This window comes from Salvelinus alpinus, chromosome 7 (genome assembly GCF_045679555.1).
Source record: "Salvelinus alpinus chromosome 7, SLU_Salpinus.1, whole genome shotgun sequence".
Taxonomy (NCBI): Eukaryota; Metazoa; Chordata; class Actinopteri; order Salmoniformes; family Salmonidae; genus Salvelinus; species Salvelinus alpinus.
In genome coordinates, this window is record NC_092092.1 from 34,648,393 (window position 1) to 34,676,348 (window position 27,956).

The window sequence follows — 27,956 nt, forward strand, 5'->3', positions numbered from 1 at the left end:
CAGACAGAGAGGAGCTCCAACTTCTTAATCATAAAATATAGTTGCGGAGATGTGATCCTAGATTCAGATCATTCAGGCAAGAAATAAAATCACCCAGATAGGCCAGTCATGTGAGAAACTCACCATCATGCCAGCATCAGACAAGTGAAAATTATCGTCAGTAAAGAATACTTTAAGCTCATCTCTCAATTCAAAAAAGGTGTCAATATTTTGCCACTTGATAAACAGCTTACTTCTTCTGAATGTTGTGAAAGCATTACATGGTCGCTGCCCATATCATTGCATAGTGCAGAAAATACACGAGAGTTCAGGGGCCTTGCTTTAACAAAGTTCACCATTTTCACTGTAGTGTTCAAAACGTCTTTCAAGCTGTCAGACATTCCCTTGGCAGCAAGAGTCTCTCGGTGGATGCTGCAGTGTACCCAAGTGGCGTCGGGAGCAACTGCTTGCATGCACGTTACCACTCCACTATGTCTCCCTGTCATGGCTTTTGCGCCATCAGTACAGATACCAACATGAGCACCAGCTACGTTTGGCTACATACGGACCGTTAGGGGAATTCCCACGAGAGAGTAACGCTTAATGGGATTGGATGTTAATTATTTGACTAGGCTACCTGTATTTAACATTGTGTTGTTATTTCGCTGAACAGGAGATAGATTAATTAGATTTTGGAAGTGAAACGAGGCTACTCAGGTGACAAAAAAATCACCCAAATGTATAGCCCAGTTAGAAAATATAAATGGACTGTAAAAAAAAAAAGAAAGGTGAATCACATTTTTATTTTGCAGACCCCGACTGCATTGGGCGTACCCCTGGGGGCGCGAGAAGTATGCAATTGAGATCTTTCTAGGAACAAATTGCTGTTCGCCTGTATTTCCCCTCAGCAATAAAAAGACACAAAATTATTTTTTATCTATGGAAATAGACACAATGTTCTAGAAAATTGATAAAGCAATGCTTGCTTATTACAGTGATAGTATCCAATGCAGGCTTAGACCACAATGTTCCTGTGCCCATTTAAAAATATATATATATCTGCATGACGACCTTGCACAATCACACTGTTCTTTAACATTGACTTAAAAATAATTCAGAAAAACAAAGGGGATAATGGCCACCACTTAGTAAAACAAATGTAGAACATTTTGTTGTGGGCCTTTTCCCTTCAAGGCACTCTGGAGGAACAACAAAAGGATGAACGAATTGATTTAAAATGCCTTTATTTATTTATTTGGGTAGAAATTCTATTTTTAAAAACATGTTTCAGCTTGTTATCTGCCTTTATCAGGGTGTACACCTTCAGAATCCCCTTACCACTTAGCTGTGAGTGAAAGTGAATGAAGTGTTGTGCACACTGTGTGAAAAGGTTTGAAATAGAAACGGTTTGAAAAGGTCTGGTCAATGTGTGTGTGTGTCTGTCTGTCTGTCTGTAACAGAGATGAGTGATCCCCAATACCCTGCGGCAATATGGGGGAGAGAGAGAGCAAGAGAGAGAATAAAAGAGGGCGTTGCAGCCAGCAGAGACGTAGGTGGTTGAAACACACACATCTGATATCATCTGTGTTGCCATGGCATTGGTCGCCCTGGCAACATTAAGAGATCTGTCATTTCTCACCCGTAAATAGGTATCACACACACCAAGTAGAACACAAGACATATAGAGACCTTCAGTAAAAAAGAAGAATAGAGAACTGTGAAAATAGAGCCAGCCATCACCAGAAATGTCCAGAGCCTCGTTTCCCACTTGCCTTGTAACTAACTTAAGCATTACGATGATCGTACCAGGTGCGTCGCTATTTACGAACCAACTTTTTAAAAGTGTTTCCCAAACAAGCACATAGTGAGAAGAAGGTTGGCTAAGTGCGTTGTTAGACCATGTGTCGATACTGATAGTATCGAAAGAAAAGCAGCACTGCTCTCGGATCAGCTTTCTCCATTCAAATCTTACCTTAACATTAGAATTCGTCCACAATACTAATGATGGTTTAGATCCTAGCAACATATTTCCACCTATGGCTGCAAATAGGCTATTGAGGGGGCTTATTGTGATTACCCAATAATAATAATGCACTAAATCACAGATTGGTCCTATTATTGCGCACGTTGTCACACATCATGAAACACATTGAGACAAAAATTACAGACAGTATCCTATTTCCAAAATAGAACTCAATTCATTGAACATGAAATTGATTTCAATATGATTGAAAAAGCCTATATCATCCCAGACACCCTAGACCCACTCCAAATCGCATACCACCCCAACAGATCCACAGATGACACAATCTTAATTGCACTTCACACTGCCCTCTCCCACCTGGACAAGAGGGGAAATAACTCTATGAGAATGCTACTCATAGACTACAGCTCAGCTTTCAACAACATAGTCCCCTCCAAGCTCATCGCCAAGCTAGGGACCCTGGGACTGAACCCCTCCCTCTGCAACTGGATTCTGTACTTTCTGACGGGCCAGCCCCAGGTGGTGAGGGTAGGCAACAATACCTCCACCACGCTGACCCTCAACACGGGGGCCCCTCAGGGGTGTGTGCTTAGTCCCCTCCTGTACTCCCTGTTAACCCACAACTGCATCTATCTATATCTTGACTGGCTTCATCACCGCTTGGTATGGCAAATGCATTGCCGTTGACCGCAAAGCGCTACAGAGGGTGGTACAGACAGCCCAGTACATCACTGGGGCTGAGCTCCCTGCCATCCAAGACCTCTATATCAGGCGATGTCAGCTGAAGGCCCGAAAAATTGTCAAACACTCCAGCCACCCAAGCCATAGACTGTTCACTCTGCTACTGTCCTGCAAACGGTACCGGAGCATCGGCTCATGGACCAACAGGCTCCGAGACAGCTTCTACCCCCAAGCCATAAGACTGCTAAAAAGCCAGTCTGCTAAATAATCAATTAGTGGTACCCAAACTATCTGCACTGACTCTATCTTGCACTGACCATACGCACACTCACTAAACAATATTTCCACACCATATACACACTCACACACACACTACATTGACACTCCCACACAAAACCCATACACATGCGCACACACATAACACGGACACTGATACCAACAACAAACACACATACACATTACACACACATTTTTACACTCATAATTTGTTGCTGCTACACTGTTCTTTATTCGTACTCTTATTATTATCTATACTGAAGCATAGTCACTTTACCCTGCCTTCATTTACATATCTACCTCAAATACCTTGTACCTCTACACATTGATCTGGTACTGGTACTCCCTGTACAGTATATAGCTCTATTTTTGTGTATTTCATTTTATTCCTAGTGTCCTCGTGTTACAATGACTCTGCATGATAAATTCTACACCAGTTGTATTCAGCGCATGTAAAAAAATAAAATAATTTGATAGACCAATGTAGCCCAATGCAGTCATCTTGGTTTTCATTTGAAGCATAATTGTATCCTTCACTTACTTGTTTGTAACAATTGCAAATAAATAATTTGGCAACTTTGTATTTGTAGTCAACTTCATTCTGAAGTAACCAGCAGTCACAGTCAGACAGATAGCCTAAACATCTTGATTCTATGTTGAGCAGAGATCTTCTATGAATAAAATGAAGTGGAAGGGCAAAAAAAGCACTTGTAGATGTGCAAAGGTTTTTAAGAGCCATTTTAGTAACGAAGGCTATGGGAAACACCTCAGCTACTAGATACACCGTAAGAAGGTTCTAATGATGATATTACCAATACGAAGGCTTTGAAAAGTTCATGTAATTATACTTTCCTGGTGATATATTGGTTCCCATTCCTACCTGCAAAAGGACCAACCACACAGAAAACTGGTAAAGTAAGTTAAAATATGATTTTATTCAACATTCTGGCTTGTGGAGGTGGTGAGAGGAACCTTTCCTGATCCAAACGCTCAGTTGTGCCTGTCATCGTAGAATTCAATCAAATTTAACTTCAGGTTTCCAGGCTAACTCCAACCATAATCCAGGCGTGGGACCCTTTCTTTTATAACCAACAACACTTTTAGAATAGCTTATGATTTGTAACTACTGTAGCTATAAAAACACATGTAATCCTTTTTTGTATTTCACCCCTTTTTCTCCCCAATTTTGATCTTGTCTCATCGCTGCAACTCTCCAACAGGCTAGGGAGGCGAAGGTCGAGTCCCCCGAAATATGATCCGCCAAACCCCGCTTTTTAACACCCGCCGGCCAGCCGCACCAGTGTGTTGGAGGAAACACTGTTCAACTGACTACCTCGGTCAACCTTGGTCGCCACAAGGAGTCGCTAGAGCGCGATGAGCCAAGTAAAGCCCCATGGCCAAACCCTCCCCAAACCCGGACGACGCTGGGCCAATTGTGCGCTGCCCTATGGGAATCGGCCGTGATCGAACCCGAGTCTGTAGTGACGCCTCTAGCACTGCAGTGCCTTAGACCGCGATGCAGTGCCTTAGACCGCGATGCAGTGCCTTAGACCGCGATGCAGTGCCTTAGACCGCGATGCAGTGCCTTAGACCGCGATGCAGTGCCTTAGACCGCGATGCAGTGCCTTAGACCGCGATGCAGTGCCTTAGACCACGATGCAGTGCCTTAGACCACGATGCAGTGCCACGATGCAGTGCCTTAGACCACGATGCAGTGCCTTAGACAACGATGCAGTGCCTTAGACCGCTGCGCCACTCGGGAGGCCCACATTTAATCTTTTTACGACACTCTGGCACTAAAGTTGCCAACTCGGGGGCCATCGAAAATGGCGGGAGCCGATGTTTTGTTTGAATCAGATGGCGTGTCGAGTGGAGATGAGAGTGAGAAGAATTGTATTACAGTGGCGAATGCAAAAGGAAATAAGAGAAGTAAAAGGCTAGTGGAAACTAGTCGTTTTTGGTTGGAATAAGGGTTTTGAATCGATGATGATACCTGGGAGATCCGTTTGAAGTCTATATTAAAATTGTGGATGAGGTGGCGTCGATGAGAGTAAAGAGAAGTGGGTTTATTTTGTTTCAAGAAGTTGTGGGATTGGAATTTGTTGTGTGTGGATCTTCGAAGCAGCTATCAAGGGTGTTATCTCTGGTTAGATTCCAGGCTGTATCACAACCGGCCGTGATTGGGAGTCCCATAGAGCGGTGCACAATTGGCCCAGCGTCGTCCGGGTTAGGGTCATTGTAAATAAGAATTTGTTATTAACTGACTAGCCTAGTTACAGGTTAAATCATAAAAAATAAAAAAATTAACACAATGTCAGCCAAAATATATTTTGTTCCATCTTTTCACACTGCCTGGGCTTCCTCTCACTACCATATTTGGTACTGAGTTGAAACGCCAACCGGATGCTTCACATTTATACATCCGGTGAAATATCTGTCTCATAGTTCTATCTTTGCCCTGACGTAACTTCCTGTTGCTCCAGTCCGTGGCGGGAGATTCCAGCATGGCGGTGCAACCGAAGCAGAGCTTGTCCATGGACGCTGCTACCGAACATGGCTTCCTTACCTACTACTTTTCCATGCCGGAGAAGCCAGACACCACCTTCAGGGTCTTCGACCGGGGTGACTACTACACGGTGCACGGGACCGACGCGCTGTTCGCCGCCAAGGAGGTTTTCAAGACCAACGGAGTCATCAAGACCCTGGGCTCAGGTAGCTTATTTAGCTCACAAAGCTAGCCATCTGTATGGTTTTCACGTTATGTAAGCTAATCCTGATAACTAGATGCTAAACTACTGCATTATTTGCGTGGCCTATGGTTAGCTTGCTAGTTTAGACGCTAACTAAATCCCAATTTGAGAACCTAAAATCACGCCACTTCGATACTGTTACGACCGGAATAGTTTTTCGTAGTGGGTTATGATAATTTACACATGTGCCTCGTTTATCAAAGTATTTGTCAAGGAACACGCCTGATGTAACTGTTGGGACGCTTTTAAAAAAAAATATATTTTTCATGTAACGTCAGACGTTATTGCCGCAGTAGTACGTTTCGGTGAAAATCACTACAAACAATGTGCTTCAGCCAAAGATTTATATAACTAAACCAAGATGGACCACAGCTTGTCGTTTCCAATGGGAACAAATGCGCCATGGGTGGCAGAGCGATGCACGAACTAGCGCGATCCTGTTGGCGCGTAATAGGATCATCTGCTTATTTTCGTTAGGGAACGCCTACTCTGTGAACTGCGAGTGTGCAGTAACTCAATTCGCCATTGCACTCCTAAACAACGCATTAAAAAAAATTTTTTTTTGCTAAGGGTGAAGTCTACAAACCTTAGTCCACTCTGTTCATAACAGATTGTAATTTTGGGACCGGAACTGTATTGAGATCTAATGTTTAATCGTTGAGAGAGTTTGAAGAATGTCGGCCAAAATCTCTAATCTCCATCTTCTCCCACTGCCAGCCAGTGGGCTTCCTCTCACTACCATATTTGGTAGTGAGTGGAAACGCCAAGCAGATGCTTCACATTTTATACATCCAGTGAATATCTGTCTCGTTGTTCTATGTGTGCTTTATCTGTAACCCGGACTCTATTCTGGCTAGCTACACTATTTAACTACTTCCATCCTTACTGTGGAAAGCAGGACATTGCTCCCCATCTAGCTAGCTAGCTGTCTAAAATAGTTCATGTTGAGTTTTTGTGCTGCAGCTAACTACATAGCAGTGCACGATCATTCATTTAATGACCTGTATTTATTGTGTGTGTGTGTGTGTAGGTAGCCGCAAGCTGGAGAGTGTGGTTCTCAGCAAGACAAACTTTGAGGCTCTGGTCAGAGACCTGCTGCTGGTGAAACAATACAGAGTGGAAGTCTACAGGAACCAAAGCAAAACCAAGGATCACAGCTGGCAACTGGAGTACAAGGTACAAACACAGCCATATAGACACAATCTGAAGATTACATTTATAAGTGTTGTAATAGTTCTCTCTTTCACTACTTCCTCTCTCCAGGCGTCTCCAGGGAATCTGAGCCAGTTTGAGGAGGTTCTATTTGGCGGGGCTGAGGGAAGAGGGGCTGGCTCAGCGGGGGTTGTGGCCGTACGATTGGCTGTCGGGGGTGACGGACAGCGCGTGGTGGGCGTGGGCTATGTGGACGCGTCCCTAAGGACCATGGGAGTGTGTGAGTTCCTTGATGGAGAGACTTTCTGTAACCTGGAGGCTCTACTTGTGCAGCTGAGCCCTAAGGAATGTCTGCTACCACAGGGTGACAACACTGATAACATACGACAGGTAGGTGTGTGTCTATGCAACAGAGAGAAATGTCTTTGTGGGAGGTGAATGAAGTCTGAGAAAGGGAGTGGCTGTGTGAAAAAGGGAGTGGCTGTGTGAAAAAGGGAGTGGCTGTGTGAAAAAGGGAGTGGCTGTGTGAGAAAGGGAGTGACTGTGTGAGGTGAGGGAGGGGGGGAGTGAGGTGATAAAGGGAGTGAGTGTATATGTATGTATGTGTGTGAGTCCATATACAGAACCAGTAAAAAGTTTGGACACACCTACTCATTCAATGGTTTTTCTTTATTTTTACTATTTTCTACATTGTAGAATTATAGTGAAGACATCAAAACTATGAAATAACACATATGGACTCATGTAGTAACCAAAAAAGTGTTAAGCAAATCAATCTATTTTATATTTTAGTTATTTCAAAGTAGTCACCCTTTGCCTTGATGACAACTTTGCACACTCTTGGATGGGTGATTGTGTAGGCCAGGTCATCTGATGCAGCACTCCATCACTCTCCTTGGTCAAATAGCCCTTACACAGCCTGGAGGTGTGTTTTGGGTCATTGTCCTGTTGAAAAACAAATGATAGTCCCTCTAAGTGCAAGCCAGATGGGATGGCGTATCACTGCAGAATGTGTGTGCCTTCAATTCTAAATAAATGACTGACAGTGTCACAAGCAAAGCACCATCACACCTCCTCCATGCTTCACGGTGGGAACCACACATGCGGAGGTCATCCGTTAACCTACTTTGTGTCTCACAAAGACACCGAGATTGGAACCAAAAATCTCAAATTTGGACTCATCAGACCAAAGGACAGATTTCCACCGGTCTAATGTCCATTGCTCGTGTTTCTTGGCCCAAGCAAGTCTCTTCTTCTTATTGGTGTCCTTTAGTAGTGGTTTCTTTGCAGCATTTCAACCATGAAGACTTGATTCACGCAGTCTCCTCTGAAAAGTTGTGGTTGAGATGTCTGTTACTTGAACTCTGTGAAGCATTTGTTTCCACTGCAATCTGAGGTGCAGTTACCTCTAATGAACTTATCCTCTGCAGCAGAGGTAACATGAGAGCCAGTTTCATCATTGCGCTTGATGGTTTTTGCGACTGCACTTGAAGGAAGTTCTTGAAATTTTCCACATTGACTGACCATGTCTTAAAATAATGGACTGTCATTTCTCTTTGCTTATTTGAGCTGTTCTTGCCATAATATAGACTTGATATTTTACCAAATAGGGCTTAGGGACCTTGTCTCAACAAAACTGATAGACTCAAATGCATTAACTTCTACTTAGTACTCATCCCGGATCCGGGAGCACCCTCATCAGTAAAAAAGCTGACAAGCATAACCTAGCATAGCGCCACAAGTAAATACTAGCATCTAAATATCATGAAATCACAAGTCCAAGACACCAGATGAAAGATACACATCTTGTGAATCCAGCCATCATTTCCGATTTTTAAAATGTTTTACAGGGAAAACACTATGTATTTATATTAGCTAACCACCATAGCAAAAGACTCAACCGCATATTTTCACAATTTTTTTACCGCGTAGGTAGCTATCACAAATTCGACCAAATAAAGATATAAATGGTCACTAACCAAGAAACAACTTCATCAGATGGCAGTCTGATAACATATTTATTGTATAGCATATGTTTTGTTCGAAAGATTAGCATATTTCAGGTATAAATCATAGTTTTACATTGCAGCCACCATCACAGAATCTCACCAAAGCAGCTAGAATAACTACAGAGACCAACGTGAAATACCTAAATACTCATCATAAAACATTTATGAAAAATACATGGTGTACAGCAAATGAAAGACAAACATCTTGTGAATCCAGCCAATATTTCAGATTTTTTAAGTGTTTTACAGCGAAAACACAATATAGCATTATATTAGCTTACTACAATATCCAACCACACAACAGCATTGATTCAAGGCAACGCTAGCGATAGCGACAAAACCAGCAAAATATATTAATTATTTCACTAACCTTCATAAACTTCATCAGATGACAGTCCTATAACATCATATTACACAATACGTATATGGTTTGTTCGAAAATGTGCATATTTAGCGGCACAAATCGTGGTTGAACAATGTGAATACGTAGTGAAAATGCAGAAATATTGTCCGGAGAAATCTTGGAGAGGCACCTATTCTAATCAAATAACTAATCATAAACTTTACTAAAAAATACATGTTGGACAGCAAATTAAAGATACACTAGTTCTTAATGCAACCGCTGTGTTAGATTTTTAAAAATAACTTTAGTACGACATACAGCTTACGTTATAGCGAGACAGCGCCCAAAATCTGGGCGGAATATACGTCTAAACATTTTCGACAGAAATACGAAATAACATCATAAATGGTTCCTACTATTTGATGAGCTTCCATCAGAATCTTGTACAAGTTGTCCTTTGTCCAGAATAATCGTTGTTCGGTTGTAGAATGTCGTCTTCATCTGTAGAACGCTAGCCAACGCTAGCCATGCGGCACAGAAGTGTCCAACTCACCATAACGCATAACAAAGAAAATACCGAAAATCGGACTAAACTGATATAAGTCGGTTTAATATAACTAGTTGATGATGTTTTTAACACATATATCAAATAAAATCAGAGTCGGATATATCTAACGCCTATAACGAAAGCTTTTCAGAACGCAATCCTGAGGTCTGTCTCGCGCCATGGTGAAGAAAGGAAAGAGTGGTCGCGTCATTCCAACAGGTCTTGTTCGGCCTCAGAGCTATACACCCCATTCCAATTCTCACTGCCTACTGACATCTAGTGGAAGGCGTATGCAGTGCATGTAGACCCATAGATTTCATGCAAAATAATAGGCTGACCCTGGAACAGAGCCCCCGATTTCAGATTTTTCAGTTCCTGACAGGAAGTTTGCTGCAAAATGAGTTCTGTTTTACTCACAGATATAATTCAAACGGTTTTAGAAACTAGAGAGTGTTTTCTATCCAATAGTAATAATAATATGCATATTGTACAAGCAAGAATTGAGTACGAGGCAGTTTAATTTGGGAACGATTTTTTACAAAGTGAAAACAGCGCCCCCCCCTATTGAGAAAAGGTTTTAAGAAGGAAATTCCACAAATGAACTTTTAAGAAGGCACACCTGTTAATTGAAATGCATTCCAGGTGACCACCTCATGAAGCTGGTTGAGAATGTGCAAAGCTGTAATCAAGGCACAGGGTGGGTATTTTGAATTGTTTAACACTTTTTTTGGTTACTACATGATTCCATATGTTATTTAATTGTTTTGATGTAATCACTATTCATTCTACAATGTGGAAAATAGTATAAATAAAGAAAAACCCTGGAATGAGTAGGTGTCAACTTTTCACTGGAACTGTATATACCTGTGTGTCTGTCCTTCCTTCGGAAAGTATTCAGACGAAATTGACTTTTTCCACATTTTGTTACGTTAGAGCCTTATTCTAAAATGGATAATAAAACAAACTCCGAAATCTACACACACAACCCCATAATCAGAAAGTGAAAAGTTTTGGACATTTTTGTGTACGTTATTTACATAAGTATTCAGACCCTTTGCTATAAGACTCAAAATTGAGCTTAGGTGCATCCTGTTTCCATTGATCATCCCTGAGATGTTTCTACAACTTGATTGGAATCCACCTGTGGTAAATTCAATTGATTGGACATGATTTGGATGGGCACACCTGTTTCATATAAGGTCCCGAAATTGACAGTGCATGTCAGAACAAAAACCAAGCAAGAAGGTCAAAGGAATTGTTCGTGGAGCTCCGAGACTGGATTGTGTCGAGGCACAGATCTGGGGTAAGGGTACCAAACCATTTCTGCAGCATTGAAGTTCCCCAAGAACACAGTGGCCTCCATCATTCTTAAATGGAAGAAGTTTGGAACCACCAAGACTCTTCGTAGAGCTGGCTGCCCGGTCAAACTGAGCAATCGGGGGAGAAGGGCCTTGGTCAGGGAGGTTACCAAGAACCTGATGGTCACTCTGACAGAGCTCCAGAGTTCCTCTGTGGCGATGGGAGAACCTTCCAGAAGAACAACCATCTCTGCAGCACTCCACCAATCAGGCCTTTATGGTAGAGTGGCCAGACGGAAGACACTCCTCAGTAAAGGGCACATGACAGCCCGCTTGGAGTTTGCTAAAAGGCACCTAAAGGACTTTCAGACCATGAGAAACAAGATTCTCTGGTCTGATGAAACAAAGATTGAACTCTTTGGCCTGAATGCCATGTGTCACATCTGGAGGAAACCTGGCACAATCCCTACCGTGAAGCGTGGTGTTGGCAGCGTCATGCTGTGGGGATGTTTGTCAGTGGCAGGGACTGGGAGACAGTCAGGATTGAGGCAAAGATGAACAGAGCAAAGTACAGAGATACTTAAGGACCTCAGAATGGGGCGAAGGTTACCCTTCCAACAGGACAACGACCCGAAGCACACAGCCAAGTTGACGCAGGAGTGGCTTTGGGACAAGTCTCTGAATGTCCTTGAGTGGCCCAGCCAGAGCCCAGACTTGAACCCTATCTAACATCTCTGGAGAGACCTGAAAATAGCTGTGCAGCAACGCACATCCAACCTGACAGAGCTTGAGAGGATCTGCAGAGAAGAATGGGAGAAACTCCCCAAATACTGGTGTGCCAAGCTTGTAGCATCATACTCAAGAAGACTCGGCTGTAATCGCTGCCAGGTGATTCAACAAAGTACTGAGTGAAGGGTCTGAATACTTATGTAAATGTGATATTTCAGTTTATTTTTACTAAATTAGCAAACATTTCTAAACAAGTTTTTGCTTTGTCATTATGCGCTATTGTGTGTAGATTGGGGGGGTGGACGATTACAAATCAAGTTTTATTTGTCACATGCACCGAATACAACAGGTGTACCTTACAGCGAAATGCTTACTTACAAGCACTTAACCAATTTTAAGAAACATTTTAAGAAAAACAGATGAGTAAAAAATTCTAATTTTTAAATAATTTAGAGAGCACCAGTAAAATAAGTAGCGAGGCTATATACAGGGTTCCCGGTACAGATTCAATGTGCGGGGGTCACAGGTTAGTCGAGGAATTGAGGTAATATGTGCATGTAGGTAGAGTTAAAGTGACTGTGCAAAGATAATAGAGTAGCAGCAGTGTAAAAGAGGGGGGGACAATGCAAATAGTCTGGGTAGCCATTGGATTAGCTGTTCAGGAGTCTTATGGCTTTGAAGCCTTTTGGACCTAGACTTTGTGCTCTGGGACCGCTTGCCGTGCTGTAGCAGAGAGATGTCTTAGACTCCTGCCACCCTAGTCAATGACAATTTTTAGGGCCTTCCTCTGACACTGCCTGGTATAGAGGTCCTGGATGGCAGGAAGCTTGGCCCCAGTGATGTACTGGGCTGTACGTACTAGCCGTGTAGTGCCTTGCGGTAGGAGGCAACCAGTCAGGATGCTCTTGATGGTGCAGTTGTAGAACCGTTTGAAGATCTGAGGACCCATGACAAATCTTTTCAGTCTCCTGAGGGGGCATAGGCTTTGTCGTGCCATCTTCATGACTGTCTTGGTGTGTTTGGACTATGATAGGTTGTTGGTGATGTGGACACTGATAAACTTGAAGCTCTCAACCTGCTCCACTACAGCCCCGTCAATGAGAATAGGGGCTATAGGTCCTCCTTTTCCTGTAGTCTACAATCATCTTCTTTGTCTTGATCACGTTGAGGGAGAGGTTATCCTGGCACCACACGGCCAGGTCTCTGACCTCCCTATAGGCTGTCTCGTCGTCGGTGATCAGGCTAACCACTGTTGTGTCGTCGGCTAACTTAATGATGGTGTTGGAGTTGTGCCTGGCCATGCAGTCATGAGTGAACAAGGAGTACAGGAGGGGACTGAGCACGCACCCCTGAGGGGCCCCTGTGTTGAGGTTCAGTGTGGCGTATGTGTTGTTACCTACCCTTACCACCTGGGGGCAGCTCGTTAGGAAGTCCAGGATACAGTTGCAGAGGGAGGTGTTTAGTCCCAGGGTCCTTAGCTTAGTGATGAGCTTTGAGGGCACTACGGTGTTGAATGCTGAGCTGAAGTCAAAAGAATAGCATTCTCACATAGGTGTTCCTTTTGTCCAGGTGGGAAAGAGCAGTGTGGAGTGCAATAGAGATTGCATCATCTGTGGATCTGTTGGCGCGGTATGCAAATTGAAGTGGGTCAAGCGTTTCTGGGATAATGGTGTTGATGTGAGCCATGACCAGCCTTTCAAAGCACTTTATGGCTACAGACGTGATTGCTACGGGTTGGTCGTCATTTAGGCAGGTTACCTTAATGTTCTTGGGCTCAGGGACTATGGTGGTCTGCTTGAAACAACATGTTGGTATTACAGACTCAGTCAGGGACAGGTTGAAAATGTCAGTGAACACACTTGCCAGTTGGTCAGCGCATGCTCGGAGTGCACGTCGTAATCCGTCTGGCCCTGCAGCCTTGTGAATGTTGACTTGTTTAAAGGTCACACTCACATTTTCTACGGAGAGCGTGATCACACAGTCGTTCGGAACAGGGAGAGCTTTGTACGTGCCTCTGTGTGGAGTAAAGGTGGTCTAGAGTTTTTTTCCCCCGCTGGTTGCACATTTAACATGCTGATAGAAATTAGGTAAAACTGGTTTACGTTTACCTGCATTAAAGTCCCCGGCCACTAGGAGTGCCGCCTCTGAACATTTTCCTGTTTGCTTCTGGCCTTATACAGCTCGTTGAGTGGGGTCTTAGTGCCAGCATCGGTTTGTGGTGGTAAAATAGACAGCTACGGAGAATATAAATAAAAACTCTCTTGGTAAATAGTGTGGTCTACAGCTTATGAGATACTCCACCTCGGGCTAGCAAAACCTTGAGACTTCCTTACTATTAGATTTTGTGCACCAGCTGTAGTTTACAAATATACACAGACCGCCACACCTTGTCTTACCGGAGGTAGCTGTTCTATCTTGCCGATGCAGCGTAAAAACCAGCTGTATGTTATCCATGTCGTCGTTCAGCCACCACTCGGTTTAACATAAGATATTACAGTTTTTAATGTCCCGTTGATGGGATATACGTGATCGTAGTTCGTCTATTTTGTTATCCAATGATTGTACGTTGGCTAATAGGACTGATGGTGAAGGCAGATTACCCACTCGCCGTCGGATCCTTACAAGGCACACCGACCTATGTCCCGATATCTCTCTTTCTCCTGCGAATGACGGAGATGAGGGCCTTTGTCCGAAGTAAATCCTTTGCGTCCGACTCTTTTTAAGGTAACTTTTTAATTTTTCTTCCAGTACGAGGTGAGTAATCGCTGTCCTGATATCTAGAAGCTATTTTCGGTCATAAGAGACGGTGGCAGAAACATTATCTAAAAGTTAAAATTACGCGAACCACACGATCACAATTGGCTAGGAGACCGTGAAACGACAGCCATCTCCTCTGGCGCCATTGTAGAGGAGATGGCTGTAACCTAACAAAATGTGGAAAAAGTCAAGGGATTTGAATACTTTCTGATGGCACTGTATATCATGTGTGTAGGTGGTGCAGCGTGGCGGTGTGTTGCTGTCAGACAGAAAGAGAACAGAGTTCAGTAGTAAAGACATGACCCAGGACCTCAACCGACTGCTACGGACCAGGAAAGGGGAGGCCAACGCCTGCAACGTTCTGCCTGAACTAGACAAACAGGTAACACACACAAACCTACTCGTATTGGATGAGTCTTAATAAACAGTTGTTAGCGCTGTGTGTCGGTCTGGGTTGCAGCAGCTTGTCCCAGCGTGCATTGCCATTAGTAAAGCTCTTTATCTAACCACGCCGCACATGGGATAATATGACTGTTTCCAAACACAACCCACTCCGTTAGTAGTAAAATGACATGTCTGTGTGTTCCAGGTAGCTATGTCATGCCTGGCAGCAGTGGTTCGTTACCTGGAGTTGCTGTCTGACCAATCAAACTTCAGCTCCTTCAGCTTGACGACCCTTGACCTGAGCCAGTACATGAGGCTGGACAACGCTGCTGTACAAGCCCTCAACCTCTTTCAGGTACATTTCAGGTAACATTTAGCTTAAGTTGATCAACTATGAATAATTCACATTATAAGCGCGGGCCACAATGTTCCAAAATGCTATTACGGGAGACCACCGTTCTCAAATGTGCACCTGATGCGTACGTTTAAAAAAAAGAATGCGACAGAGATGGATATACAGCGTAATAGTAGGAACTTGGAGGGAATATCTGACGATGCAACAATAGGATTGTGCCTTACTGCCTTTGGACAGTAGAAGAAGAAATGCTGGATTTTGACTGTTGGCTATAGGCTTAGTAAAATGTCCAGGTTTCCATCAATGATATGGCTGGTTAGTCATCGCATATGTAATTATTTAGGTTATGGAAATATATAATTTTAGAATATCATTCCAATGTTAAGCAAATAGGCCTGTTAGAATGCACTTTTGACTCTCTCCCAGCCTGTCTTTTTAAATTTAATTTGACCTTTATTTAACTAGGCAAGTCAGTTAAGAACAAATTCTTATTTTCAATGACGGCCTAGGAACAGTGGGTTAACTGCCTTGTTCAGGGGCAGAAGGACAGATTTTTACATTGTCAGCTCGGGGATTCGATCTTGCAACCTTTCGGTTGCTAGTCCAATGCTCTAACCACTAGGCTACCTGCCTCCAGCAGGCCCGGAGCTGAGGTTTTGTGCCGGGAGTTACTATGGCATTAGCATTAGCTGTAGGCTGTGGCTAGCTACTATGGTGTTGTAGAAAATATGGTTGTATCTCCCTGAACCGAATTCACACTGTAAAATGTGCTAAGTATTTCTGCATCACGCTGCAACACTGCCTGGCTGGGGGCTGTGTGTGCACACATGAAGAGCTGGGTGACGGATTCATTTTTAGAAGCGCTGTGCACAGGCATAAACGTTTTTAATCTACTGAAGTGAGACTTTGTCCTTGTGTTTCTTGGCAGTCTGAGTCTGTCCTGATAGGCTCGTTCTCCCCAGGGTTCTCCCGATGACACCAGTGGAGCCCACTCATTGGCCGGGCTACTGAATAAGTGCCGCACCCCTCAGGGCCAGCGATTGGTCAACCAGTGGATCAAACAGCCACTCATGGACAAGAACAGGATTGAGGAGAGGTGAGGTCCAACTTCTCTTCAACCCTCTCCCTTTCTCTTTCGCTCATCTCAGTACTGTACCAAAGAGAATATCCATGAAAAACTCCAGAAACTGCTTCTACAATAGAAATCCCTGATCAGGTTTGTAGGCAGTGTCATGGCGACTTTAGCTCGCTAAGCTCATGCGCATGAATGTGTCATCAGGTCTAACGGTTGTGTTGTGCAGGCCATCAAATAAAAGGCACTCCTTCGATATGAAATTGTTTTTGGCAAATGGAAGAGTCCGTTTTGTCAAGGTTGTAGGAATGACTAATCATATGATACATTTTTTTACCATACCAACTATTACTGCCTGCTTGAATGGTGAATAGCTCCGATACACATAAAATGACCCCGGGAATCGATAGAACACCGCTCAGAGATTCACATATGATATAACATTTAAAATGGGTTAATCTTTCTTTTAAGGACCAATGCAGGGGTAGGGGCTACATCAAATTATGACGTCAGTGATCTTCAGGTCGCAAAGTCGGAGCTCTAGAAAGATGTGTGAATTTCCGAGTTGGATGACTGTTCAAAGTAATTTTTTTTCAGAGTTCCAAGTTGTCTTGAAAGCACCGAAGTCGGAGTGTTCCGAGTGCCCAGTTGTTTTGAAAGCGGCATTATTGATCTATTAACTAATGTCACCAGGCAGGTCAATACTCCATCTCATCTGAACAGGCTGACATTTCAGGCTGTCTCTTCAAACAGCTCTTAGACTAAAAGGGCATTTTCACCATTTCACAGCGTTCTTCCGACCTCATAGTGTGGAATATATAAAACACAGGAAAATCAAGTTAACTGCAGGATTTGAATATGCTATCATCCTACTTGGACCTCTTTTGCTGACATGGCCTTCAATATGACATCTTCAAAACAAGTCATGTCGCACTGCTGTGAGTGGACGTCATCAATATTAGTACATTGACACCTTTTATTCAACAAAAGCAATCTCACAAAATATCATCGCGTCAATTGTAATGGAAGCCACAGATGTAGGATACATTTTCTAAAGCTAGAATACATTTTTATCCGTTCGACCGGTAGATTCTATCATCCAACTTTCTTTATTGTGACGACTGATGATTGACAAATCAATTTGTAAGGTACGCGGGGAACGTGATGTTATCACATACAGTTGAAGTCGAAAGTTTACATACACTTAGGTTGGAGTCATTAAAACTCGTTTTTCAACCACTCCACAAAATTCTTGTTAACAAACTATAGTTTTGGCAAGTTGGTTAGGACATCTACTTTGTGCATAAGTCATTTTTCCAACAATTGTTTACAGACAGATTATTTCACTTATAATTCACTGTATCACAATTCCAGTGAGTCAGAAGTTTACATACACTAAGTTGACTGTGCCTTTAAACAGCTTGGAAAATTCCAGAAAATGATGTCATGGCTTTAAAAGCTTCTGATAGGCTAAATGACATAATTTGAGTCAATTGGAGGTGTACCTGTGGAGGTATTTCAAGGCCTACCTTCAAACTCAGTGCCTCTTTGCCTGACATCATGGGAAAATCAAAAGAAATCAGCCAAGACCTTAGAAAAAAAATTGTAGACCTGCGCAAGTCTGGTTCATCCTTGGGAGCAATTTCCAAACACCTGAAGGTACCACCACATTCATCTGTACAAACAATAGTACGCAAGTATAAACACCATGGGACCACGCAGCTGTCATACCGCTCAGGAAGGAGACGCGTTCTGTCTCCTAGAGATGAACGTACTTTGGTGCGAAAAGTGCAAATCAATCCCAGAACAACAGCAAAGGACCTTGTGAAGATGCTGGAGGAAACGGGTACTAAAGTATCTATATCCACAGTAAAACAAGTCCTATATTGACCTAACCTGAAAGGCCGCTCAGCAAGGAAGAAGCCACTGCTCCAAAACCGCCATAAAAAAGCCAGACTACGGTCTGCAACTGCACATGGGGACAAAGATCGTACTTTTTAGAGAAATGTCCTCTGGTCTGATGAAACAAAAAAATAACTGTTTGCCATAATGACCATCGTTATTTTTGGAGGAAAAAGGGGGAGGCTTGCAAGCCGAAGAACACCATCCCAACTGTGAAGCACGGGGGTTGCAGCATCATGTTGTGGGGGTGCTTTGCTGCAGGAGGGACTGGTGCACTTCACAAAATAGATGGCATCATGAGCAAGGAAAATTGTGGATATATTGAAGCAACATCTCAAAACATCAGTCAGGAAGTTAAAGCTTGGTCGCAAATGGGTCTTCCAAATGGACAATGACCCCAAGCATACTTCAAAAGTTGTGGCAAAATGGCTTAAGGAGAACAATGTCAAGGTATAGGAGTGGCCATCACACCGCCCTGACCTCAATCCCATAGAAATTTAGTGGGCAAAACTGAAAAAGCATGTGCGAGCAAGGAGGCCTACAAACCTGACTCAGTTACACCAGCTCTGTCAGGAGGAATGGGCCAAAATTCACCCAACTTATTGTGGGAAGCTTGTGGAAGGCTACCAGAAATGTTTGACCCAAGTTAAACAATTTAAAGACATTGCTACCAAATACTAATTGAGTGTATGTAAACTTCTGACCCACTGGGAATGTGATGAAATAAAAGCTGAAATAAATAATTCTCTCTACTATTATTCTGACATCTCACATTCTTAAATTAAATTGGTGATCCTAACTGACCTAAGATGGAATTTTTACTAGAATTAAATGTCAGGAATTGTGAAAAACTGATTTTAAATGTATTTGGCTAAGGTGTATGTAAACTTCCGACTTCAACTGTAACTATAAATCTCCACATTTAATTCCAAATGCCTACTGCTTGCAAAATCCAGTCATTCAACTTTAAAAATATTTCTTTGCAAGACAAGGATGGTCTTGACTTTGAAGACTGCCTGAATTGCTTTATATTGCAATTCAAAGTTTCACCGTCAAATTGTTAGATTTTTACGAGGCCTTCATGAGTGCAAGGTATGCCATGAATATTAGGCTATTCTTCCATTGTATCCATGCTGGCTTTTGCGATGGGTGGGCAGGGCATACAGCGTGTCGCCACTTTTTATTAATGCACAATTTGTCGAAATGGAAACACTTAAACCACTTTAATTTTATTTAACATTCTAGATTTTGATATTTTTTTTTTGACACAACGGTTCAATGGAAACGCACCATGGCAGGCAATTGTCGCATCTTCTTTCTATGCAAACTTTCTAAATGTCAACAAAAAAAATCACTGGACAAGTTAATGGAAACCTAGCCACTGGCTCGACTGGTTGAAATGGTTGTGTCATTTAGATTTTAGAGAAAAATAACTAAGGATACATTTTTCACTTCTCCCATTGACTCTCCAACCCCCTGGTCTGTCGAGTCTGCTCCGAGGCTTTCCCAGAAGTATTAGCCGTGTTTCCTGCTGCCACCTTCTGGTTTTTCGTAGTACTGCAGACACTACCTGTGATTTCTCACTGTCTGTGTGTGTGTGTAGACTGGACCTGGTAGAGTGTCTCGTGAATGACGGTGAGGCCAGACAGACTCTTCAGGACGATCTGTTGCGGCGGTTCCCAGATCTCCACCGCTTGTCCAAAAAGTTTCACCGGCTCTCGGCAACACTTCAGGACTGTTACCGCGGTTACCAGGCCGTGGGCCAGATCCCTGCACTTCTGTTGGCTCTGGAGAAACACCAAGGTACACACACGTGCACGCACACACACACATACTAAGATGCGCGCGCACACACTAACTCCGTAGCACCATCCTGTGTTGTAGGAAGTCACCAGATGCTGTTGGAGGCTGTGTTCATCTCTCCTCTCAGAGACCTGCAGGCTGACTTCATCAAGTACCAGGAGATGATAGAAACTACACTGGATATGAACCAGGTAGGGTGGGTGTGTGTGTGTGTTCCGTGGTAGAATACACTAGATGTGAACCGTGTGTGTTTTTGTAGGTGGAGCACCATGAGTTCCTGGTGAAGGCGTCGTTTGACCCGGTGCTCTCTGAGCTGAGGGAGAAGATGGACACACTGGAGAACAGCATGCAGAGCGTACTGAACAGCGCAGCACGGGAACTAGGTACACCACGCAGACAGACACACACACACACAGAATAGACATACACCAGTGTATTTAATTGTGTGTGTGTGTTTAGGTCTGGATGCTGGTAAGACAGTGAAGTTGGAGTGTAACAATGTGTTGGGGTATTACCTGAGGGTGACCTGTAAAGAGGAGAAGAGTCTGAGGAACAACAAAACGTTCACAACACTGGACGTCCAGAAGAATGGAGTCCGGTTCACCAACAGGTCTGGCGCGCTCACACACGCGTACACATAATTTGCCCTGCGGTGAGCTAACTTTCTGTGTGTGTGTGTGTGTGTGTGTGTAGTAAGCTGAGTTCTTTGAATGAAGACTACACCAGGAACAGAGAGGAGTATGAGGAGGCTCAGAACGCCATCGTTAAGGAGATCATCAGCATCGCCGCGGGTGAGAACACACACACACACACTCTGCAACTTCCTATCAGGTTTGATGTAGCATTCTTAGTAGAAATGCATGTTGGAACGGAGTCTCCTTTTTCCTTTTCTTAAATATACCCTTGGACGTCCCCAGGCTACGTGGACCCCCTGCAGTCGCTGAGTGACGTCATCGCCCAGCTGGATGCGGTGGTCAGCTTCTCTGTGGCGTCAGTCTCTGCCCCCATCCCCTACGTCAGGCCACGCCTCCTGGCTGTGGACCGCAGGCGCCTGGAGCTCCAACAGGCCAGACACCCCTGCCTGGAGTCGGACGCAGACACAGCCTTCATACCTAATGATATATCCTTCATCCAGGGGGAGCAGAGCTTCTATATCATCACAGGTACACATGCACACTTCTTTTATTTTGAGAGGATTTCAGAGGAGGCTGCAGCCGTTCATTCACCCGTTTAGGGATTTGACTGAACACCAAGTCGGAGGACATTGGAAACCAGGGCAAAGTTCCATTCACGATCTCCGGTTCGGTACTATAATTGTGTTACGTTCGGTACTCCTGTCACGCGTCTCTCACACGATTGAGAGGATCAAGTCTATCAGCGCAGCCCCTTTTTTATAGCGTGAAGAGGAAAGATCCCGCTACACTTATTCATTGCTAGAGCTGTCTGGGCTGCATTGTTAGCTCCCAACTCCTGCTGCACAGAAGTTGGTACACTTGAATAATGCAACACGGCATGTAGAAATGTTGAAACTGTTAATTACTGTTCGCAAAACAATGTCCACACAGGCTAAAACACTATGCAAGAAGATACTGGTAGCTTCCAGCTTTAATTGTAGGCTAACTTTCTTTGCTAGTTTACAGCTGAATTCACTACCCTCGTACTTTGTTTGTGAAACCATAATGCAAAATATGCTGATTTCAAAGCGGATTGCCACCAAAAGCGTTATTAATTCACTTAGTCTCCCTCGCCAACAAAAATTAACAAAGTCAGATTCCACTTCCTCTCCTCATGTCTCATTACGTTCTTCGAGACGGCGCACACTTTTATAAGGCTGCTTCTTCTACGCAAATGTTGTTGGTCAGGACAACACTAAGTTCTCCTGGCAGTTGTTATTTAAATCAATCCTAAATGGAAGGGGACTATTTGTCATCTGTAGCCCCATGAAATTAGCTAAAACAAACTCAATAATATGCATTCACCTGTATTGTGAATAGACCTAGGCTACATCTTGATTTACCATTCAAATAATTGATTACCGTTATGTTTTGGAGTTAGATTGGTAAAAAGTCAATCGACTGGATAATTGATGAATTACATTCGGAAATCAAATTAACATCAAAATCCGTCCGTTTAAGATGGAAATCTGTTTTTTTTGCATGGCTGCGTCTCAGTCCACCGCATCCGCCGATATTGCCCTTACGCATCTGTGGTGAAAGGTGGCAGAGCAGTGTTTGTCAGAGACCGTGAGACATAACGAAAAATCGTTCTTCTCACGAAAACGTCTGTGGCGTCCGAACGGTTTGGCCTACAAACTATTATGACCACTCTATTGAAAGATGACTCACGAACACGATGGGGTTCTCCGTTTTGCTCTAGAATACCAACAAGCCTCACAAGACTCGTCTTAAGATCCCCAGTACCAGATTAAAAAATGAACGTTTAGTGCCTAAAATAAGTACATGTAAATAACAAATAAACCAATGTTTTCCTGATCTTCTCTCAGATATAGGACACTTCAGAACAAACGTCCTTTTGATCTTTTGAACTGACCTCTGTTCCAATGTAGTAAATCTGTTATTCATTGCATTTGTATTGGCTAATAGCAGTAATGCAAATTCAGTGTTTCATCCAATCATTTTTTACTTTATATCTTAAGGGGTCTTAAAATTCAAAATCCAATAGTTAACCTGGTATCGAAGTTAAACTTAAGGTATCACGACAACACTAGTGTCCATACCATAGACTGTATAAGGGTCAATACTCATAAACTGAGCACACCATGGAGACGTGTACATTTTTCTTGATACATTTAGCCCGAGAAATGCACAATGCTCTTCTGTACTGTATGTGCTACGTTCATTTTAGTACAAACACTCACACCCCTCTGGCCTGACGTACAGATTTACATGCATTAACCCTCCCTCCTCTCCACAGGTCCTAATATGGGCGGGAAGTCTACCTTCATCAGGCAGGTGGGCGTGATCTCTCTGATGGCTCAGATTGGCTGCTTTGTCCCCTGTGAGAAGGCGGAGCTAAGCATGATTGACAGCTGTCTGTGCCGTGTGGGGGCGGGGGATAGCCAGCTCAAGGGCGTGTCTACATTTATGTCAGAGATGCTGGAGACCGCAGCTATTCTCCGGTGAGAACACGCACACGCCACCATCTCTGCAGCTCTTTTCTCTTTTAGTTTAGTCAAATCCTTTACGTGCATCATTGACAATGAACATGTACAGGTAACTGCCAAAATAAAGGAAACGGTAACATAAAGTGTATTAATAGGGCTTTGGGGCACCACGAGCCAGAACAGCTTCACTGTACCTTGGAATAGATTCTACAAGTGTTTGAAACTCCATTGGAGGGATGCGACTCCATTGTTCCACAATTTTCTGTTGGTGGTAGAAAATGCTGTCTCATGCATATGTTTTTAATTGGGTTGAGGCCTGGTGACTGAGTCGGCCATGGCAAATGGTTTACATGGTTTTCATGCTCCTCAAACCATTCCGTGACCACTAGTGCCCTGTGGAAGGAGGCATTGTCAACTTGTGGGGGCATAGCCAAAATAATAGCCTGCCCAGCATTTTTTATACATGACCCTAACCATGATGGGATGTTAATTGCTTAACTCAGCAACCACACCTGTTTTCAATGTACTTTGTATCCATTATTTTTGGCGGTTGCCTGTACATTGACTCAACTGTTACACTATTTTCTCTCCCTAGCTCTGCCACGAAGAACTCTCTAATAATAATCGATGAGTTGGGTCGAGGAACATCTACATTCGATGGCTTTGGTCTGGCCTGGGCCATCAGTGAACACATCGCCTCTAAGATTGGCTGCTTCTGTCTGTTTGCCACTCACTTCCACGAGCTTACGGCGTTGGCCACACACCACCCCACCGTCCGCAACCTGCACGTCACCGCTCTGACCACGCAACACACACTCACCATGCTCTACAGGGTCAAACCAGGTACACACACTACACTGTAGTATCCAGTATATACACACAAACATCAGCGCAGCGGTTGACAAAGTATGTGTGTGTTTAGGTGTGTGTGACCAGAGTTTTGGGATCCATGTGGCGGAGTTGGCGTGTTTCCCGCCGGCGGTGGTCGCCATGGCAAAGCAGAAGGCTGCAGAACTGGAGGAGTTTCAGGAGGAGCCTAGTGGGGAGGAGGGGCCAGAGGCCAAGAAACGACGCAGCGATAAACAGGTAAACACTACGACAAGATAGTTTTGGCTGTTGTCTTTTTGACATGTAGAACAAAAATATAAATGCAACATGCAACAATTTCAGAGTTACAGTTCATATAAGGAAATCAGTAAATTCATTTATTTCAATTAGGTCCTAATCTATGGATTTCATATGACTGGGCAGGCGTGTAGCTTTGGAGGGCATACGCCCAGCCAATCCATATTAGGTTTTCCCCACAAGGGCTTTATTACAAACAGAAATACTCCCCAGCACCGCTCCCCCCCCAACCCCCCTCAGACGATCCCACAGGTGAAGAAGCCGGATGTAGAGGTCCTGGGCTGGCGTGGTTGGAGGCAGCTTATGGTAGAGAAATTAACATTCAATTCTCTGGCAATAGCTCTGTTGGACATTCCTACAGTCAGCATGCCAATTGCACGCTCCCTCAACCAGAGACATTTGTTTCCTTTTGTACCCAGCTTCTTGATAATCTTGGCAAAGGTGAAATTCACTAACAGGGATATAAACACATTTTTGCACAAAATGAGAGAAATAAGCTTTTGGAGAACTTCAGGGATCTTTTATTTCAGCTCATTAATAAACATGGGACCAACACTACGTTGCTTTTATATATTTGTTCGGTGTAGAATGACTCCAACCTTCTAATACTGTCTCTTTCCAGGAGGGAGAGGGTTTGATCCAGTCGTTTCTGGAGAAGGTGAAATCTCTGCCGGCAGTCACCATGACTGACCAGGAGGTGAAGGCGGAGCTTAAAGCCATGAAGCAGGAGCTTGTTGCCCATAACAACGCTTACATCACTGAGCTCCTGGCACGCTCCGCCCCTATCCACTCAACCTGAGACCGGTCGTACGGTACACACGTGAGATCGGTTCTGTATACACTCACCCTAGTGAGATGTAGTTTACAGCACTTGGTCAGTTTTTCTCTTACCATCTTCCTCGTTATGTTACCAATAAAATAAACCTGTTCAAATCATTGTGTTTTCTTGAAAGTAATGATGGTTGCATGAATAAACCCCATCCCTCGTAGCTGAGATGCCAGGGGTGTAATTATTAGTCCAAACACGTTCTGTTTTGCAACAGTTTCTATTCAAGTAGGTCCCTCCAGTTTTATAGGCATACTACATTTCAGTTCAAATTTGAAGGAACTATTTATTGAATGTCTACAGGTAAATCATACAGACAAGTCATTTACACATCACTAACAGAATACATTTTTCAGATCAAGTTCAAGCTATAAATAATGTTGGTGTGGGTTTTGACACATGCATCAAATCTGAGTGAGAGATTTAGCCTGGCTAATGTGGTACACAGGGCCATGGCTAGAAGGGATCCAGCTTTTGTCAAATTAACGGCAAAAATTTAATTTTGCTGTTAATTTGACGACCTGGACCCTTCTAGCCATGACACACTAGTCTTGGACAGGAGTTTGTTAGTGGTGCAATATTACCCCAAAAGTTGGTTCGAGCTTTGTTTCTCTGAAATTTTCTTTTTTTCTTTCTGGGGGTGGGGTTGAGACCTATCGTGCTTTGGATTAGAAAATTCAACAAGTTGTATTGGTAAAGGGCAGCACTCGAGTGAGAGCCTTTCCAGACTGAAGTCAGAAATACTGAATTTGGCTTCAACCAGATTAGCCCCGGATGCCTGACAGAAAAAAAGACATGGCCTGAAACTTTGGCAACTAAGGTTTCTTTTTTTCACTCTTTGTGCTGGATAGTAAGAATAACGCCGACAGATGGTCTCTTCGAGTTCTTAGGAAACTATGCAGTATTCTTTTAATGTACTATTTCTTACATTGTTACCCTGGGAAAAACTATAGGATATAGGAGCACCGCCAATTTACCAACATTACGACCAGGAATACAACTTTCCCGAAGCGGATCCTCTGTTCGGACCACCACCCAGGACAATGGATCTAATACCAGGAGCCGACCCAAAACAACGGAGCCGCAGAAGGGGCAGACGGAGCGGCCTCCTGGTCAGGCTCCGTAGACGTGCCCACCGCTCCCGAGTACACTACTCGCCCATGTCCAGTCTCTTGACAAGGTAGACAATTCAAGCCATGGTTGTCTTGGCTCTCTCGGGATATGTTGTCGGAATCGGTTCAGCCACCGGGCTTCTCCATGCATCTCTCTGGGAAGAGGAAGAGTGGGGTGTATGCTTGATGATTAACAACTCGTGGTGTAATCATAACATACAGGAACTCAAGTCCTTCTGCTCACCCGACCTAGAATTCCTTACAATCAAATGCCGGCCGTTTTACCTACCAAGACTGGACTCTATGTAAACTGGAAACTACAGTTGTGGACAAAAGTTTTGAGAATGACACATATGAATTTTCACAAAGTCTGCTGCCTCAGTGTCTTTAGATATTTTTGTCAGATGTTACTATGGAATACTGAAGTATAATTACAAGCGTCAAAGGCTTTTATTGACAATTACATGTAGTTGATTCAAAGAGTCAATATTTGCAGTGTTGACTCTTTTTCAAGACCTCTGCAATCTGCCGTGGCATGCTGTCAATTAACTTCTGGGCCACATGATGGCAGCCCGTTCTTGCATAATCAATGCTTGGAGTTTGTCAGAATTTGTGGGTTTTTGTTTGTCCACCTGCCTCTTGAGGATTGACCACAAGTTCTCAATGGGATTAAGGTCTGGGGAGTTTCCAGGCCATGGACCCAAAATATCGATGTTTTGTTCCCCGAGCCACTTAGTTATCACTTTTGCCTTATGGCAAGGTGCTCCATCATGCTGGAAAAGGCATTGTTCATCACCAAACTGTTCCTGGATGGTTGGAATAAGTTTCTATTGGAGAATGTGTTGGTACCATTCTTTATTCATGGCTGTGTGGTTTGTTCTTAGGCTAAATTGTGAGTGAGCCCACTCCCTTGGCTGAGAAGCAACCCCACACATGAATGGTCTCAGGATGCTTTACTGTTGGTATGACACAGGACTGATGGTAGCGCTCACCTTTTCTTCTCCGGACAAGCTTTTTTCCTGATGCCCCAAACAATCGGAAAGGGGATTCAGAGAAAATGACTTTACCGCAGTCCAATCGCTGTACCTTTTGCAGAATATCAGTCTGTCCCTGATGTTTTTCCTGGAGAGAAGTGGCTTCTTTGCTGCCCTTCTTGACACCAGGCCATCCTCCAAAAGTCTTCGCCTCACTGTGCATGCAGATGCACTCACACCTGCCTGCTGCCATTCCTGAGTAAGCTCTGTACTGGTGGTGCCTCAATCCCGCAGCTCAATCAACTTTAGGAGACGGTCCTGGCGCTTGTTGGACTTTCTTGGGCACCCTGAAGCCTTCTTCACAACAATTGAACCGCTCTCCTTGAAGTTCTGATAAATGGTTGATTTAGGTGCAATCTTACTGGCAGCAATATCCTTGCCTGTGAAGCCCTTTTTGTGCAAAGCAATGATGACGGCACGTGTTTCCTTGCAGGTAACCATGTTTGACAAGAGGAAGAACAATGATTCCAAGCACCACCCTCCTTTTGAAGCTTCCAGTCTGTTATTCGAATTCAATCAGCATGAGATGATCTCCAGCCATGTCCTCGTCAACACTCACACCTGTGTTAACGAGAGAATCACTTACATGATGTCAGCTGGTCCTTTTGTGGCAGGGCTGAAATGCAGTGGAAATGTTATTTTGGGATTCAGTTCATTTGCATCGCAAAGAGGGACTTTACAATTCATCTGATCACTCTTCATAACATTCTGGAG

The 27,956-nt window shown here is 43.7% G+C and overlaps 1 protein-coding gene across 1 annotated transcript; it reads left to right on the forward strand.

Moving 5' to 3' along the window:
- The first annotated feature begins 5,370 nt into the window (after window positions 1-5,370).
- On the forward strand, window positions 5,371-25,203 carry msh2 (mutS homolog 2 (E. coli)). The gene is made up of 16 exons (XM_071409962.1): window positions 5,371-5,632; window positions 6,701-6,846; window positions 6,934-7,212; window positions 14,741-14,887; window positions 15,095-15,244; window positions 16,207-16,340; window positions 19,822-20,021; window positions 20,103-20,212; window positions 20,281-20,404; window positions 20,481-20,631; window positions 20,715-20,812; window positions 20,939-21,184; window positions 22,956-23,160; window positions 23,741-23,988; window positions 24,068-24,231; window positions 24,893-25,203. The coding sequence occupies exons 1-16, from the start codon at window positions 5,425-5,427 to the stop codon at window positions 25,067-25,069; spliced, it is 2,787 nt and encodes a 928-aa protein (XP_071266063.1). The 5' UTR covers window positions 5,371-5,424; the 3' UTR covers window positions 25,070-25,203.
- The last annotated feature ends 2,753 nt before the right edge of the window (window positions 25,204-27,956 follow it).